Source organism: Juglans microcarpa x Juglans regia, chromosome 3D (assembly GCF_004785595.1).
Source record: "Juglans microcarpa x Juglans regia isolate MS1-56 chromosome 3D, Jm3101_v1.0, whole genome shotgun sequence".
Lineage (NCBI taxonomy): Eukaryota > Viridiplantae > Streptophyta > Magnoliopsida > Fagales > Juglandaceae > Juglans > Juglans microcarpa x Juglans regia.
The window spans coordinates 29,115,726-29,134,997 of NC_054598.1; the positions used below are offsets into that span (position 1 = coordinate 29,115,726).

Consider the following 19,272-nt stretch of genomic DNA (forward strand, 5'->3'; position numbering starts at 1 on the left):
GGAAATAAACTAAAAAAAACTGTAAGAGAAACAAATTGAATACATTTTTTTTATTTTCCTCTTGGCACCGATTTCAGACTGTTTATTTTTAGTTTGTGACTTCCTTGTAACCTTCTCTATTACAGGTGCCATCCTCTTTGATGGGAGCCTTCCTTTACCCCTCACAACGCGAGGACTTAACACTTTATTGAAACTTTCAACTTCAACTTCATTGACCAAAGTACTAGTATTTCGCTAGTGTAGGCTGAGCCTCGATTTTTATGTAAAATAAATTCATTCCCCGTAACTTCTACACCATGTTTACTGAATCATCTTCATCTTCTACTGCATTTGTGGCGACTTCATAGCATAGCTTAATCAGAGTAGAGTACCTACCAGCAGCTAGTTTACCACTCAAATCATCATAACTACTTCGAATTAGAGCATACCTACGTTCAATGTCCTTCCCCCACCTGTCCATAATATACTTCGAAGGTACCGATCGAACATCCTTTACTGAGAAAATAGCAAGAATGTGTCTACATAAAATGCTTCTCATCTCAAATAGTCCACACATGCACTTCGCATCACACTCATCTTCATTGAAGTATGCCTAGTCTGTAACTCATTTGATGCATTCTTCAACTTGCAACTGATCATTAACTTGATACATCGAAATTGTTTCTTTTGTCTTGATGAGAATACAATGAGAATAAATAATCTCTATTACTTTGGACTATACTTCCTTAAACTTAGAATTAGTATATAATTCCTGAAATTGCTTCTCCACGGGTAAATGAGTTATACATGGAATTGTGTAATTGAATGAGTGAAAGTTCGCTACAATCTCATTCTTTACTTTTTTCCTCAATGCATTGTCAAACTGATCAATGAACTCTTTTAACGTCGTCCCTGGATGCACAAAACCATAAAAAGATGCATTCATGTTCTCACTCCTCTAAGTTGTGCTCATTCTAGCCCAGAATGTATCTTTTAGATATACAAGAACCTAATGCTCTATCTCACTATATAGACTTTGAAGCCATGCATTGTCATGCAAATTATACGTATCAATAAACACCTCCCAACACTTCTCAAACTCTTTAGAAATCTGACAATTATAAACACATTTCTGCAATACACCTTTCAAACCACAACTATACTTTGAATGAGAACCCAACTTCTCTAATAGTTTTCGCATGATGTGCTATAAATAAAATCTGTATCAAGTATTCGGAAAAACTATTGCTATCGCATTTTTCATGGCCCTGTCCTGATTGGTGATGATAGTTTTTGGAGCTTTCTCATCCATACATTTCAACCAAGTTTCAAATAGACAAACAAATGTATCAATATTTTCGCCTAAAATCAGACTTACTCCAAAAAGTATAGATTGTCCATGGTGGTTCACTCCTACAAAAGAGGCGAATGACATACCATATTTATTTATTAGTTATGTTGCATCAAATGTCACAACATTCTCAAAATACTCATATGCTACTCTGCTACATGTATCAGTCCAGAAAACATTCTTTAATCTCTCATCGTCATCCAAATCTATCAAGAAATAGAACCCATCATTCTTATAATCCATTTTCTCAAAATATTGACGAAGTGCATCAACACCTCTTTTACCAAGCCTAAGGTGTCAAACATTGTCAATATAATTCCGTGCATCTTTTTCAACAAATGGAAGCTTATCAAATCCATCTGCCTCGATAACCAATGCTTTGAAGGTTTTAGCCATACTTATGCATGCTTTGTCGTTGATATCTAACTGTCATTTTTCGGACTCATCAATCTGTCAATTACATCTAAAGAATCTTGTCTTTCGTGGACTTAGTCCATGGTTGTGTATATTCTCAACAGTTGTTATATGCAATACCCCATAAAGCAAAATAGCATTAATTTTTGCCTTACAGTCCGTCTTCATAGTCGGACGTGGTTTAAAAACATTCGTAGTACAATTTCTTGCCTTACCACCACGAGCACAACCAAATGTTAAATATCTAACACTCTCATCATCTTCTATTTTACTTCTTTGGGTCATTGCGCCAAACTCAGTCTGTTTTACATATTGCTTGTAGAAGCCCAACAAATTTTCCTCAGTTTTAAATGACATCCCCGGCCTTGGCTCAATAACATCATCATCATCATTTTCATGACTCCTCGATGCTACTTCCTCAACCAATGATGGTACTTCCTCAACCAGTGCAATATCAACCTCCTGAAATATACCATAACATATATTAGGGAAATGAAGGTATAAACCCAATGCAACAATTTGTGGTATACTTGCTATTGTTCAATGAGCTCATCTCCTACATTTGATATATTGATGACTTGCATAATTTAATATATTTTATCACTTCTTAACTTTAAACTTTAGTATAATTTTATTTATTTTTGTTGATTTTAGACTTCATTGTCATCATTTAGATTATTTTAGATTTGAAGAAAATAAAGACCCAAGTTTACAAGCCTATCATCTAGGAACTCTCTCATTTAAATAAGATGTTATTTGAATATAAGAGTTGCTGAATAAAAGAGAAAAATGCATGCAATACAAACACTTATTTTGATTTTGAATGAAGACCAATGATATGGCTTGTGTGGGATAGCTTGGCACTTGAACGGATATACAATAACAAGTGTTTGACTTGGCATGAAATTGGAACAGCTTTAGCTTTTCATTTTGATTTTATGGAAGACGCAACAGATTTTAAGCTATCCGTTTGAGCGAGTTTCACGCACGGAAGGAATAGACGACTCATTTGATTTTCTTTTCAGTTTGGCACGCAGCGAGGGATGGAGAATTGAATTAATTTTTTGTTTTTGCCTTTTGTTTTGAAGACACTACTGCAACTGAGAAGCTAGTTGGGATTGCGAGGCGCATTTTTTTTTTTTAGTGTTCATTTCCTTCCATTTTTCTCTCAGAAAAATTATGGTAAATTCGTTTATGTTGAATTTAGTTTTTAGGATGAACTAAATTTTCTTTATTCTAGGAAAACGATGTAATCTAGTTTTAAACTATGCTTACTTTTCTATGTTAATTTGAAGTAATTATCTTCTATGTTTGTCTGATTTATTATGAGTTTATCGCTTCTAATTAACTGACCATTAATTAGATATTTTGATCTTGTGATTTGCTATTGAAAGAGGGAATTATAGGATAAATATTAGATATTTTGGCATTGGTAAATATATAAATCGAAAGACTTGTATGAACTTATGTAGTATTAAAATCATTTGTTTTACTGCTTTCTTACTTTATTAATTTGCATATTCTTGTGCAAAATGATGAACAAGAATATTTCCAATTGACTATCGAAAGAAGCTTTTGGATGAGTGTGGAGATTCGCTAACAAACAGAAAGAATTAAATTCAACTAGTTAGATGAGTAAAACATAGTGAGGAATTAATTGAAACCGATTTCCTAGAAGTTTTCTTTTCCATTGATTTGATTTTCGAACAACATCTTTCTTTTCCTTTAAGTGTTTTCTTTGAATTAATTTTATTTTAAATTGCAATTACAAAAATTTTAGTAACTTTTCTAAATAAAGTCGAGATTCATATAATTTTGGTATTTGTCAAAAGTAAGTTACCAATCCATGAGGACGATACTATTCTCATCACTTTACTATAAAACTAAGATATTGTGCACTTTCAGTTTTGCACCGATCATCTATCCTGATAAGGCTTTCAGAAGAAAACAATGATCGCCTAGTAGACGAGGTAGATTTTGTCATTTCCTTAAGATTACTTGAACATCCTGGATAGGGAATTGGAGGAGCAAAAGAATAGGAAATTGGTGGTCTAAACGGTACTCTCATTGGCTGCTGTAATTTATAATAAAAAATCATAATTGTAACCTTCACAAAGTGAATTTAAAAATATAAACTTCCGAATCATAAACTTTATCACCTCGTTTATCCATGGATAAGGGTCGACATTTGGACGAGGTGCAAACGGTGAGGAAAATGTAGCTAGCATAATCCCATGGTAACCATGCATATAGCTATATGCTGACTAATTTGGATAAAATGACCTTGATATTACCTAAGTGAAAGCAGTAGTGTTGGTAGGCCTTGTAGCACTACTAGTAGGTCTTGTGCTAGTGGTAGTAGGCCTTGTGCTTTCTTCACATTTCTCCATCGACTTATCCACAAAAAAGAATCTACCTCTATGTAATATTTAATAATATTTAATAAGTAATGCTCCAATATTTAATAAGTTATGCAAATAAATTCCATCAATACATAATACATAAAAGGGGTCGAGAACTATATACTTCTCATCACCTCTAAAGGCTATGGTCCTCCAACTCTAAGCTTATTTAATAATAGAAATATGATATTATACAAAATTTGTCCTTGATGCTTGGCTAAGACTAGGAAATGAACAACAATAGCATAAACTAGTTGACCACAAAGTAGAATTTGACAACTAAATCTAATTATTATCAGCTCCAAAGTATGGCATAATTCTTAAGATCTATAGCTTTTATTACTTAGAAAATTAATCTCACTACAATGCCAAAACTCGAACTCAAAAAATGAGAGAAACCTCGGCTAGGTTGGGTCTACAACAAAGGAACCTCGGTGGCGGTGGAGAATTGAGGATGACGCTGGTGGTGGAGGAGCTGACCACGATGTTGGATTTCGAACGCACAGAGAGAAACGAGAACGCAACTGGGCAACGACAAAATCAAACTCAAATTACTTCTATATGATTTTTAGGTAGTAGAAAATTTTGGTCATTCTACCTATACTGATATGGACAAAGACAAAAAAGTGGAGTAGATGAGGCTTAGGTTTAAGGACTGTACCTAGCAGCTTTATTTCTACATACCACATATTTTATTTATTTTAATTTTTTTAATTTTTTTGATTTTATTTTTTTCTAAACTAATCAATTTCTTTTACTTTTTATCTATACACCATATATTTGGTAAGAAAAAAAAATATGTGTGGTGTGTGGTGTAAGGATGATGAATATAATTTTTAAAATATTGGTAACGGTGAAAATTCATGTTTTTGGGTCATATTAAGTCATGAATATTCAATTATATGGATTAACTCAAATCTGATCTGTTAAGTTAAAGGGAAATGCTAAGTGTTTCAATAGTGGGTCTCGATAATGGGTCTTGGCATTTTTTTTTTTACTTACTGATTAAAGAAGTATTTTTTAATAATGTAAATTTTTTAGTGTTCTCTCAATTTTATTTCACGGTTTTGAGATGTTCTATTAGGTATAATTCTTGTTGGAGAATGAGAATGGGGTGTGATCAAGGTAAAATTTATGTATCGCTTTATTTTTTTTGAGAGAGGTGAATATGATGAATGTGCGTGTTAGACTTTTTGGCCACAACTTGTGAAATAAATTAAGATATTGTTTAGTTACGCAGTTTAGATGATATCAGATGAGATATTTTTAATAGTAATGAGATTTTTGAATCAAAATGAGATGAGATGATTTGTAAAAAATTGTGTTTGGATAGTAAGAGGAGATATGATAGTTTTTACTTTTTAGGATTTGATCAAGATGTGGGTCTCACCAATAATTGAAAACTGTTTAATAATTATTAGGTAATAGTTATGAATATATTAATAAAAAGTAATATTTATTATTAATTAAAAAATCTATAAACAAATTTAAATCCCAAATTATATTTTTTTTGTTGGCCGAAATTACTCTATATTCCCAAAAATTAAAATTTCTTTGTTAAAATATATTATTCTAATTATGACCTATTTATTTTTCTATATATAGGAAATTCGAAATTTGTTATTCTAATTATAAATTAGAGTAATTTTGATTGTTGTAATAAATAATTATATGTATTAAAAGTGTGGTAGTTTTTTTTTTTTTTTCCAATTTATTAGTTCTGAATTTTCTAATATAACCCCAAACTGCAGAACAATTCAATACTCCCAAAACTATCAATTTTTTTTTTTTTTTTTTTGTGAAAATATATTATTATAATGATAACTTTTTGATTATTCTATCTATCAGGAAAATCGAAATATTTGTGCCATAATTATGTATTCTAATAAAATTGAATATTGTAATATAAAATTATATTTATTCAAAAATTTGAATGTCTTTTTTTCCTCCAACATTTCACCATGTTACTGGTGAAATTGTGGGTTTTGACAGAAGGGAATGGGCATGAATAGAGAGGAAGACAATTCAAAATGGGATGAAAAAAAAAATAGGACTATGGGAAGCACTGAAGAAGACAATATTTTTTACTGTTGAATGTCTTTCTACTGTTTTATGTCAGATAGTAATTGTAGTGGTTGAAAAATAAAAAATGAGATAAAATTTTGTATTCTAACATTCGGATAGCCAGATGAAATATGTTGTACAACTCAAATAAGATAGTTTATATCTCATTTGGGCATCCAAATTAGGCCTAAAGATCTCAATTGGTAGATAAAGAAGAAGTGTCCCTCCATGAATTTGGATGAATAGTAAATTGCGTTGATATTATAACTATAAAGAAATAAAACTAATTGATAAGTCGTTCGAGATGATTTTGGTTGAACTTTGACTTGATTCATTTATTAAATATATTATTCGTGAACACAAAATTATGATTGTTGATTGATTATTAAATGATATATTTAAAGTTTCATATTAAATTATGTCTGTTTGTAAATTCTCCTTGATAAAATCTTTTTGTATATCTAGATTTATTTTTCCTTAAAAAAACCTCTCTAGAATTTCCTATCCTTCCTTTGGAATAGGATAATCCATCAATTAAACAGAACTTATCTCTTTTTGGGACTCGGATAATCCGAATAACAAACCGAACTTTGGAACCCCAACACGGGAGAAACCCTAATCTGCCCCCCTATATAAACTCCCTCAAACCAAAACGGGCAAAACCCTCTTTGCCCAGAGAGATACGGAGAGCGAGCGAGAGAGCCCAAGCAAAAATGCAGATATTTGTGAAAACCCTGACGGGGAAGACCATCACCCTCGAGGTCGAGTCCAGCGATACAATCGACAATGTTAAGGCCAAGATTCAGGACAAGGAAGGTACGGTACTCTTTCATTTTCATTTCTAAGGAATCAATTTGGTTCGCATCGGATCGGATGATCCGTATTTTTTTGGGCGGTAGGCTGTAATGTGACAGGTTGAAATTCTTAGGTATTCCCCCGGACCAGCAGAGGCTGATCTTTGCAGGAAAGCAGCTTGAGGATGGCCGTACGCTCGCGGATTACAACATCCAGAAAGGTTAGTGTTTTAAAATTTTGATTTATTTGGTGGAGTATTTTTTTTCTTCTGTAAATTATTTCTTTATCCATTTCTCTAGCGTGAGTGATTAGTTCGAGGCTTTATTTGGTTGGATGGAAAAACAGATGGAAAGTGGAAGAAAATGTATTTTGATTGTTGTATCGTATGGTTTTAAAGTATCGATTGAACAATGCCTAATTGGACTATCTAACGTTTCAGAGTATCAATAGGACGACGCGTAATTGGGCTATGTGATGATACAATACTAGAAGAAGATAAGCAATGATTTTGAAATCAGACATCCTTTTCTCCTTATATTTAACCTGAAAACGAGTGAAAGTGAATTAAAACCATAATATAATGGTTCAGGTTTTTCTGTTGAAAGTCCAGTTTGGATGTTGATATAATCGAGGAATTGGTGTATAGGATGTTGACATAACTGAAGAAATGTTGTATATGATCTCTCTCTCTCTCTCTCTCTCTCGCTCTCTCTCTAGAAGTTCCTATGAGATTTCCATTGCTAAGTGAGTTCTTAGCATCTAGTTTCTCTGAAACTTCCGACTGAGATAAAGGTTAATATTGAAAATGACCACGAATATTTGGTTACTTTCCTACTAACTGTAATGTGAAAGAATTTAGTCGTTGTTGACTTTTTAATATTTGGTTTTTGACTTATCAGAAAATGTTTTAATAGTGGGTTTGGACTTGATTTGTAATTTGACGTTGATGAAAATGATCTTGTGCAGAGTCAACCCTTCATCTTGTTCTGAGGCTTCGTGGTGGAATTATTGAGCCATCTCTGATGGCGTTGGCAAGAAAATACAACCAGGAAAAAATGATTTGCCGCAAGTACGTCTTCTACCAGTGGTGATCATAAGTCAAGTTTGATTAAGCTTTATTTTTTTTGTAATCACAATTTTTGTGGATTTCCTTCTTTTTGAAACTTGCTGATCTAACTCTTAACATGCCAAAATTAATGATCGACCTTTTAATAAGAAAACCCTGGCACTCTCTTGGCGTAAGCCTTGATTGATGAATTACATGTTTCAGATAAAAAGTTTGATTTAGTTTTTAAAACTTGTCTAAGTAAACTACCTTGTTATTCTTGACCTTGTTAATAAGTACCATTTTTTCATCGAAAATATGGTTAAGACCAGTTCTCAAAAAATTAATTTTCAATGGTTATTGAGCTATGTGGTGGAATTGACTATATAATATTATGCCTATGGTTGTTATTGCTTCTTGACAATGTCAATGGCATGCCAGTTTGCTATTTTATTCTCGAGTGTTGTGACAACACAATTTATCTTTTATAGACTTTTATGCATTATCTGTCATTATATTTGATTATGGTTGTCATTAGATGCATGTAATTGATTGACTCAATTTATATTTGAACACTTGGTTAATTTTATGCTTTTATCTCATCTGCTGTACCCTCAATGGTATCCTTACCCTGGATTCTGGACTTTGATAGGTGTATTGTGCCTTTTCGATTGAGTGACACTTTAGCTGCTTTAGGCTAATTCAATACTGATGAAAGCATGCTTTGGCATAAGGCGCTGAGGCCGAAGCGCTTCTCTTACAAAAAATTAAAGTGCATTACAACAGTGTGATTTTCGGCACTTTTTATGTGAGCATAAAGCACAAAAATGCACACTTTTGTTATTTTTTTGGTAAACAAATATAAAATATCCGCTCATGACTTAGAAAATGCTGTAAACAAGTATTCTTAAGTATATAGTTGATATTGAAGATCATTTACCCTCCATGGCACCACATGTTGTCATATGTGATGTATATGCTTTGAACCCACTATAATAGTCAAAGTTGGCTTTCTAGGTGGATTGATATCCGATAGCATATAAGTCTATAATCTACAATTTGTGAGTTCTTTTGGTCATGGTCTTTTCTGTATAATATGATTCAACCCTGTACTTCAATTTCTTTATGGTTATCAAATATCATAGATGTGTATATTTAGTAAAGTTGAAGAGAATTATGTAAACAGTTATGTTTAAATAAATTTCTTGGTTACTTTTGTAAATAACTTGACCTGTTGCATATTACTCTAATAAATTGTGTTAATCTGCTAAACATGTTACCATCTTGCTTTTAAACATCTTTTATTGCTTCTTTTTTTTTTTATGGATTTTTGTTGCTGTTATAGATCATTTTTAAAATATGTGATTTATTTTAATCAGGTGTGCTTGCACTTTATGCTTTGCGCCTGGGCTCTAGAAGGTGTTTGTACTTAATGTGCCTAGCAGTTTTACCAATGCTGGGCTTTTATTCATTGTTATTAAACACGGTATTTCAGCTAAGGGGAGGGAAGACTTGTATCTGTCTGGCTTTGTTCTTGTTAGATAGTAATGGACTCACTATGGTAGTTAATATTGGGCTTGTAAACCGTTCAGTAGTTTCTGTAAACCTGATAAGTAGATGGTTAGTTTGTTAAGGAGCTGATTGGGGTTTTTTCTTACATAAATACGATTATAGTATGTAGTTTGACGTTGTAGTTTGTATCTCAAATAGCCTATTCAAGACAATTTTCCCCCATTGTTTCATACGTCTTATCTGTTTTCTCTCTGTTACAGAATTTCATCACGAACAGCCACCAAGTTAGGAAGTAACTTCACAATAGGGCAATATTTTCCTGAACTTCTAGAATTTTTTGGATTCTATGAGTCTTTTTAAAGGTGTCTTATCAAGAGCTTGAAATATCCCTAATTTTCCTTTTCTATGTTGCATATCTTTTAAATAGAAATTACGATTATAATTGTTCGTTTGATGTTGCGTCTGATGAAAAATTACTGTAGAGAGATTTTTCTTGTTTATATGCTCTGCTTCTATTGTTCGATGCACATTTCGTTCGAAATATTAATTCCTCTTTTGCTTGATACAGATGTTATGCACGCCTGCACCCACGTGCTGTCAACTGCAGGAAAAAGAAGTGTGGACACAGCAACCAGGTATTGATGGTTTTCATTTGCTCTCTCTATCCTCTCTCTCTCTCGCCCCATTTTTTAGACTGAATCACTGTTCCATACTACTTGAACTGCAGCTGAGGCCGAAGAAGAAGATCAAGTAGATTACTGAATGTGAGGAAGAATTGCTATTCATTGTCTTTGGTCAATGGATCTCTTATATGAAGCTTGCTTGGTAGCATCGAACAGTTTGCTAGCAACTCCTAGAAATCAGACATCTAGCAAATGTTACTTTATATGCTTTTCTACTTTGACATTGAGCTATTCATTTTTGATGAGTTGAAATTAAACCTATTGCTTTGCTAGTTATGTGTGGGGCTGCTGCCCTTGTGTTTGTCCTTTTCCTCTTCAATATTGCGACGTTGGAATGAAGCCTATATAGAATGTGAAATGACGCATTTTATTTCTAAGGGCTCCTTACCAATTCTTTCTTGAAAAAATCTTGTTTTACGTATAACAGTGATCTTTGCTACGAGTCTTCATGATTTGTATAGATTTAGAGCTTACAAGTCTACTTATTTTTCAAAAAAGTGACCAAATCTGGGATTTAAATGAAAAAAAAAAATCAGTTTTTAGTAGCGAATCTAGCAGTGCCTTTTTTTTTTTAAAAGGAAGTGTGCTCAACTGTATTTAACATTACTAAGCGTTAGATCTATGGTAGCATTCAAGGGTTTTTTTAAGCCTCCACCTGACTTTTTCTCCCCCCCAAATAGTATCAACCAATGGAACATATAACTGTTTATTTTCTTCTTCGTCGGAATAAGAATGCCATGAATGTAAGCCGTGGTGTGGGAAGAATGAACATATGGGAGTCATATTGTGAAAACCAAGGAAGGCGGGTGAGTGCCGGGTGAGCAGTAGTAACAGTGATTGTTGAACCAAGGAAGCCGGGTGAGCAGTAGTGCCGGGTGAGCAGTAGTAACAGTGATTGTTGAACCAAGGAAGCCGGGTGAGCAGTAGTAACAGTGATTGTTGAACCAAGGAAGCCGGGTGAGCAGTAGTAACAGTGATTGTTGAACTGAGCATTGGCATTGACTTCATCAAAAGCCTAGTTAAATGTAAAATTTGATAAATTTTATCAAAATAGGGCTGCATTGGATTAGTCAAATATGTAAGTGTGAAACTTTGAGCTACAGTAAATGGATAGGTTTTTTCAAATTTGAAAGGTTATTATTCACTCATCAAATCTATTTTTTATTCACTTTTAATCTCTAAAAGTTTTTTTTATTCATGTTTAATCTCCAACCGTCTTGTAATAATAATGTAAGAATCAAATTAAATTATCAATTAATATATGATTAATGTAATTGTAAAATATGGAAAAAAATAAAAATATTTTTATTAAAAAAATAATATTATATTATTATTTTGATGAATTTAATAGCTAATTCAATGTGGAGTCATGGCTAGGAAAGTTTTGAATTTATAAAAATTATGTACTTTTCATCAAATTTTAGTGATAATTTTGATGAAGTCAATACCAATGCTATAGAGGGATGGATAACCTGCATTTCAAACTTGTATTCTTACTAAGGCCAAAGGCAGAAGATATTATACTTCATGGCAATTGTAATCTTGATATCATTCTTCATTCTTCAGACCACTATAATGAAGCACTGTCTTGAATTCCTCTTAGGCTGCCTATAATGAAGCACTATAGTGTCTATGTATGGTTTGAATGATGAAAAATAAAATGATAGAAATACACCTCTTAGGCTACCTTTAAATGTTGAGCTGAGTTGAGTTGATTTTTATAAATAGTAAATTGAAATGATTGAGTGAGTTTTGTAAAATTTATTTAAGATGAGTTTAAAATATATTTAGATGTTAGGATAAATTTAGATATATTTTATGGAAAGTTGTAAATTATTGGCACCCACCATAATATCTACTGTTTACTGACATTATTGTCTACCCACAGTGCGCTAAACTTAAAAAAAAAAAAAAAAAAAAATTTCTGGTGCAAAGATTAAGGAACAAATGTCGTACTGTGGGTTTGAGTTGTGGGGCCCAATAACACATGTCAATGAGTAATGCACTTGAAATGCATTGTTCAGCAGATGCCAATTATCAGCTCATGTCTGAGGAACCATAAAGTCCCTTTTGGTAGTTGCCGACTCTATTTACGCGAGGCCCAATCAACGAGTTCAAGTTGAACTGGATTCATTTGTGTATTTGGATGTCCAAAACAGCTTAAAAGTGAAGTGCACTCAGTTATTTTGTACATCCAAACGGAGCATTAAATTATACAATCCGTTTGTTTGTACCACATTCAATTTTAGTTTTGTAACCCAAATATAATATATAATAATATAAAATATGGTTCAATGAATGCTAAATAATTTATTAATTTATAGTAATTAGGTGGTGTTATTATGGTAAAGAATACGAAAGTATAAAAAAAAAAAAAAAAATGTCACAAGCCACCGCAAGACATCCCAACCTCTTTGTTTCTCCACTCAAGCCTATGTTTTCTCCTTTCCATCTCTCTCCCTCTCTCTCTAGATCGGAGCAAAACCAAGCTTCGTCTGTCAGCCTTTTATCTGCTTCATCCAACAATGGCTTCATACCATAATTCATTGAAGTTGGCTCTTCTCCTCTCATGCTCCCTCATGATTGTCCTCGACCTTTTCTGTATTCCAGTCCATGCCCTTAACATCGGCCTTCAAGTTGCAGGTTCCGCTGTCTCCGTGGTTTGTTCTTTTTCCCTGCTATCTTTCCTACTCCATTTTAATGTACAGTTTCTAGCTTCTTTTCCCTTTTCGCATTCTTGTCTTCTGATGCTTCAAAATTACTTCATAATCTTCCCCAACTTCGTCAATATTTGTTGGTAGAGTAAAGAATGCAGCAGGAAATGCGAGTCACACTTCTGTACAGGTATATCTATCTACCTATCTATCTATATATATATATATATAGCATATCCTTCTAGTGGCTTTATTTATGACTACCTCTCTATATTCTTGAACCGAGATTAATTAGCTAGGTCTCAGTTTCTTTGTTTTTAAGGTGCTAATTTAGTACTGTTGTTGTTGTTTTTTTTTTTTTTTTTTTTTTGACCAATATATATATATTATATATATATGTAGTTCCTCCATTTTTAAGATACGGAAAGTACTGTGGGCTGTTATACAGTGGATGCCCTGGGGAGAAGCCTTGTGATGGACTCGACGCTTGTTGCATGATGCATGATCATTGTGTGGTTGCTAAAAACCGTAAGTTCATCCACCATATATATATGAATTCATATGCATGACCTTTATGATTATTTCAAGAGCATCACATGGGATTCATATGCATTGACAGTATGATCTGGTTTATCATGTTTGAAAAGTTATTATTAGTGTCGTGTCGGTATGAGACAGAGTGAGAGAGAGATTCATTAGGTTGGTTGGTATGTGTTATATATATATATATATATATATAGTACTACTTTAGGTTAGAGATGGAAACGTATTGGGAAACAAAAGTGTTTTGTGGTGTCGCCGTCCGTGGTGTGCTTTTTTTATTTTTATTTTTATTTTTATTATAATAAATTTTTTTTTATGAGTAATCTTGGTGGTGTGCTATGGACTATCTTGGAGAAAAAAAAAAAAAATTAAAAAAAAAATGAAAAGAAAATTGAGGTGGGTATAATAATCTTTCATTAATTTATATAATATATGTAAGTTTGTTTATCGACACACCAAACACATCACTGACATGTATTTCCATCACATCATTTATTATATAAAAGTATTGTTGTTTTGATTTTTATTTTTATGAATGTAATGGATCCCATAATACATACTGACTTGTAAGTGATAGAAATCTTTATTAAAAGTGTCATAGGGATGCATAATATATATAGATATAATAAATTATAATTTGTTCCAATTTGAAGTATAAATTACTTATAATTAAAAAAGCGTGTTGGGCTTGAGATGAAATGGTATTAAGGATTTGATATGAAATAACATGGTGATGGTGTTGTTGGGCAGAGGGCTATCTAAGCGAAGAGTGCAGCCGAAACCTCCTCAACTGTATGGCCAAATTCAAAAGCTCAAAAGTCCATACGTTTAGGGGGAACAAATGCCACGTTGATGAGGTAGTTGATGTTATTTCTGCTGCCATGAAAGCTGCATTACTTGCTGGAAGATATCTTCACAAGCCTTGAGAGTGATTTGATATCTCTCTCTCTCTCTCTCTCCTGGGCTTTTGAATCATCTGTGCAGGATTCACCCTTTTATTCTCTATACAAATTCATCTGTTTATCCAGAGTGAGAAAATAATGTGCAACAGGATGAGTTGTGTACTCAAATTTATATTTCTCAACACGTCACGTGTGGTTACAAACATGTCACCTTGTCTGAAAAATGTTCTGGATCATCCTCTGGGGAGACTCACGAGCTGCATTTTCTAACTGCACCAACTCGCCTGAACTAAGTCGCCAACCTAGAGCTCCCAAATTTTCCTCTGCTTGTTTTACGGTCTTAATCCCAGGTATTGGAATAGTGCCCTTGCAAATGCACCAGTTTATAGCGACCTGGAAAAAACATTTAGTATTACATTTAAGTGAAAATAGACTCGCCATCTTGGAATAGATTAGCATTAAGAATTATAAATATTACAAGTAGGAGAGACGAGAATAATCCTATAATGCATGACTAGCAAGTTGGGGACAAGAATAGTTAAATTGCACTAGCGTCCATCTGGAATCAAGTGACAAATTTGTGTGGGTGTGCCCGTGCATGCATGAACAAGTTGTACAATAGTGGACCTTTTTGACACTTTCTCTACTCCAAAACGTAAAAGACAAAATGATCTAAGACTTCAAGGGTTCTATGCACTGAAACATGAAAGATAAAATACCTAGGGAACATGGAAAAAAGCCAAGCTACTAGATAAATGGTATAGAGACTAATATAGCCCGTTTGGATTCATCTCATCTCATCTCATCTAATTTCAACTAAAAATCTCATTACTATTCACAAACCATCTCAACTCATTTTATCTCATCTCAGAATCCAAACGGACCCTAAAGTTAAAAGAGCAGTTTTCTGATTTTTATTTGCACCCCTTAATTTGTTTTGGTATATTCTCCATTTACATTTCACCCACCTGAAGATTTTTTGGCATAGCATTAGTGCTAATCTCATCAACAAAGCAAGATTACATCCCAAATCTTGCTTCATTCATGTGGTGAAATCATTTTTCACACCAATATGCATGCTAAAAGATAAGGTTTTCATTGTGGATGTCACTGATAGCAAAATGCTTATCAATATGAAGAGTTGTGCTTTCGAAATGTAATCACTTAAATGTGATAGTTTGTTACAAAAGTGGAATTTTTTGACAGTTTGGGGCTGGAAATTGAAAAAAAAAAAAAATACCAATAGTTTGGGCTACAAAATGAAATTTCTACAAGAAATTAAAATAATTACTTGTGATACGGTTTTGCGCCTCCTTTGTGCAATTTCTCTAAGTGAACTTAACAAAGGCTCCAATCCTGGAAGAATTTGCCTGAAGAGCAAGGCCCTACAAAATGATGAGATAACCTAAGCAAAGAGTTATATGCATTGCATTGAGATAGCATAAATGTAATCCTATTTACCGAGGTCCCCGTGGAAGTTTAGTGGGTGTATATTTCCCAGTAAGCATTCCAAGCCCTAGTGGACTATAAGCAATCAAGCGGATGCCCAGGGAATCACATATCTTCTTGATTTCCAACTGATCTTGTCCCATGCTTAGCAAAGAAAATTGCACCTGGAATTGTTGTGTTGTAGAATATAAGACAACAGTTTCAGTATAAATCCATACAGAGTCTATCTACCATAAGCAGTAAAAAAGTATAAATGCATAATATACTTCATATTTACTTCCAGGAACATAAAAATATATTCAAGTTGATTTGCAGTAAAAACTAAAACGAGGTGTTTGGTACGTTGAGTGATAAAAATGATAAGACATATGGCAGTAACCATGTTATAGGAACTATAAAGAAGCTTGGCCAACATATCCAGCAGAATATACTACTAGCCTTGATACATGTGCATAAAGATATACCTGAGCAGAGCATAAGGGGACTCCCCTGGCTTTCAGGTAATCATGTATCTTTAGAAGCTGCTTTGGTCCATAGTTGCTCACACCAACTGCTTGAACTAAACCCTACATGATAACGATGTTTTGAGTATCGCTATTTGCATTATGACTTAGTATACTAACTTTGAAAGGTTGACTCTATCTGAGAAATCAAATTAACAACTATGCTTCCTCTTCAAACAAATGGATCAAATATTCCTGGGGAGAAAATGATACAGGAAAACATGGGAATAATGAAGAAACAAAGGGAGAAAATAAAGGATTAGGAAGTTAAGTATGTCAAGATGTCAAATAATGTATGGAAAAGATCTGACTTAATGCAATTCCCAAAACCCTCAGATAGTCAGATGTTTTGATGCTTTGGAACACGTCAAAAAGCCAAGAAAAAAAAAAAAAAAAACGAATTCTCCGAATCTTTTCTAAAAAATAGGGTGCTTTATGTTTGTCTAAAGCTCCCATGACAAGAATGTTATCTATTTGTAAGCTCGATAGTACATTGATGCATGTTTCTCTGTGTTACTTCAACCTGATCATATAAACTACAAGAGCAAGATTGGATAAAATTTTTAAGTCGATATTCCAAAATGACACAGTATATTGTTTACTGAAATAGCTTCCACTCTTATTATAAACAATGGTAACCTTCTCGTACATTGCCACTAAACCATCCCAAAGAACTAACTCCTGCAAGGGAGCATAATTTGCAGTTGACCAGTGCAACTGTCCTATTCCAATTTGTTTGATCTGCATCCGATCTAAAGAGGCCCTGTTCATCAAAATTTATTATCATGAGCTAGTAGAGCAATTTACATTCATTGTTGTCCACTCTAGGGGAAAATAGCTAAAAGGACAAGATATAATCTATAGAACAGCAAAAAGTAGTATTACTTGCATGCATTCACGAACTGCTGTGATGTTAAGCGCCATGGATACGCCGCAAACTTGGTAGCAATCACAATGTCATCCTGCACCCGCTTTTTCCCTGAGTGTACATATATACAAACACTGAAACAACTAGTACCTCCAGAGATATTAAAGATAAACCAAAGACTTATCCTGCAACACCAGCACCATTTTTCCTCCCCGTTATGGAACGATCTTAATTATTTGATTGTCAGATTAAATTATCTGTGTAATGTTGCAGACTGCATTCTGATCACTAACCATTAGTAGAGGATCTACTGTTATGCAAGGCTGCATTCAAATGAATACATCCTTTTTCTGAACATTCAGTTAAATCTAGATTAATTTTCCCATCTTATTTCAGTAATGGGTACAAGATTGGTCATTGCTCTAGCAATTAGACCTAACATCAATCAACCTCATGATAAACCCGCACCATTACTGCCAAGTTTTTATTAGCAGGTTTAGTTATCATGTTTTGATTATTTCACATATTGCAATTCCTTTCGTTTGCATTAGTGGGGAACAGGTCCAATGAAATCCCCACAATACTGCTGTTTGGAATACAAAAGAAGTTGAAGGAGGGAATGGAATAGAACAGCTCCTCTTTAGGGGGAATACCTCGTGCCCTCATTAGAATGAAAGAAAATTGAATTCTCACCTCAAATAACAGCTAACTGTGAAATTACATGTTTCTTTCTTTTTCACAAATACACTGGAAAAAGCACATCTCAATCCTGTCTATTCGATGAGATTACAACTTAATTTATTCTTTCCTTCACATTCCTTTGTAAACATCTTTTCCATCTTGTGTCGGTTATTAGGTTATCTGAGCATCGACTAATAGCAGAAGCAATGTGACAGTAATTGAACTTCAATGAAAAGGATCATCTTTACCGCTTGGGCGACTTAAAACTTTTAAACACACACTTGCGTCAAGAAACCATTCATTAATGAGTTTTGTAGTACCTGTAAACTAGTTGAAGTCCAATGTTCCTTAATTGACTAAATAATAAATATGCAGTTAATAAAACTTGAAAAAGGAAACTGACCCTGAAGCTCCCGGATGAACTTCCCAAGAAGCTTTTCACTCTGCCCATTTAACTTGCCAGTCCCATAAGAATCAGCTGTATCAAAGAGATTGATGCCGTTATCCACTGCCAAGTTAAAAGTTTGTTGAAGCTCAGTGTCCATTGATTGCTGGTACCCCCATAGAAGCTGGTTGCCCCATGCCCACGTTCCAAACCCCATTGGAGATACGCTCATTGGGCCAATCTTCACCTGTCAATAGCAATGAACATATCCTCCTTAAATTCAAATACACAAACAAACCAAGAGGAACGTTCAAGGATATACCTTTTCCCATGGCCAATAGGATGGGAGTTTAAGGGGCTTAAAAGGTGAGGAAGGAAGGGAAATCTCATTTCGAGGGCTGAAAGGGCTAAAATATGCTGTGGGTGTTGAGCTAAAGAAAGCCATTACTTGTGTCTTCCTCCCCAGTCCCTGGTGGGAGTTGGCGAGGCAGTCGAAACAGCAGCGGTTTATGTGGCGAGGATTTGGTCTTGGACTCTTGACTCTTCTAAGTGGATGGTTTGATCTAATGGATAGGACGCCTTTGCCTCGGAGATATCATTACAAAGTAAAAAATTAAATAAAAATAAAAAATAAAAAATTCAATCGGTCCCTTTTATATATTGAACTAGCATTTTTTTTTTTTTTGATAATAAGTATATCAAAAAAAACAATCTACATTTTCTTTTTTCTTATAAATATAAACAATCTACATTTTTGTCTATTAGTTTGTCTGGTCATACATGACTAACTCCTGTTAAAATATAATAGGTAATTCTAGATAGGATAATACTACTCTCATCGCTCTATTCTACCGTTGTAATTTTTTATTTAATTTTTTAATTTTTTTATTTCATGATTAATGAATTATTTTTAATAATATTGTGATTATTTTTATAAAATATTTAAAAATGTTAAAAATACATGTATGAAAAAGAAAAAGAAAAAATCTTATAACTAACAGTAGCTCCCAACGGGAGCTGAGAGCGGTGATTGTAGCATGAT

The 19,272-nt window shown here is 33.6% G+C and overlaps 3 protein-coding genes across 5 annotated transcripts; 2 read left to right on the top strand and 1 right to left on the bottom strand.

Annotated features, from left to right (window-relative positions):
• Positions 1 to 6,864: 6,864 nt before the first annotated feature.
• On the top strand, positions 6,865 to 10,622 carry LOC121255590 (ubiquitin-60S ribosomal protein L40). The gene is made up of 5 exons (XM_041155973.1): positions 6,865 to 7,026; positions 7,139 to 7,225; positions 7,972 to 8,074; positions 10,131 to 10,197; positions 10,290 to 10,622. Exons 1-5 carry the CDS (start codon positions 6,924 to 6,926, stop codon positions 10,314 to 10,316), a joined length of 387 nt encoding a protein of 128 aa, XP_041011907.1. The 5' UTR covers positions 6,865 to 6,923; the 3' UTR covers positions 10,317 to 10,622.
• A 2,010-nt stretch (positions 10,623 to 12,632) lies between these two features.
• LOC121255589 (phospholipase A2-alpha-like) lies at positions 12,633 to 14,469 on the top strand. The gene is made up of 4 exons (XM_041155972.1): positions 12,633 to 12,905; positions 13,047 to 13,089; positions 13,302 to 13,427; positions 14,193 to 14,469. Exons 1-4 carry the CDS (start codon positions 12,771 to 12,773, stop codon positions 14,366 to 14,368), a joined length of 480 nt encoding a protein of 159 aa, XP_041011906.1. The 5' UTR covers positions 12,633 to 12,770; the 3' UTR covers positions 14,369 to 14,469.
• LOC121255588 (pyridoxal reductase, chloroplastic) lies at positions 14,025 to 18,776 on the bottom strand. Of its 3 annotated transcripts, none has more exons than XM_041155971.1 (9): positions 18,553 to 18,776; positions 18,249 to 18,477; positions 17,182 to 17,275; positions 16,936 to 17,059; positions 16,258 to 16,359; positions 15,806 to 15,957; positions 15,636 to 15,729; positions 14,556 to 14,737; positions 14,025 to 14,418 (listed from the first exon to the last, which is right to left on the bottom strand). In XM_041155971.1, exons 1-9 carry the CDS (start codon positions 18,673 to 18,675, stop codon positions 14,415 to 14,417), a joined length of 1,104 nt encoding a protein of 367 aa, XP_041011905.1. In that variant the 5' UTR covers positions 18,676 to 18,776; the 3' UTR covers positions 14,025 to 14,414. The 3 variants fall into 3 exon arrangements, with proteins under 3 accessions (XP_041011905.1, XP_041011903.1, XP_041011904.1); XM_041155969.1 differs by lacking the exon at positions 14,025 to 14,418 and adding an exon at positions 14,422 to 14,458; XM_041155970.1 differs by lacking the exon at positions 14,025 to 14,418 and having other exon boundaries at positions 14,422 to 14,737.
• Positions 18,777 to 19,272: the final 496 nt, after the last annotated feature.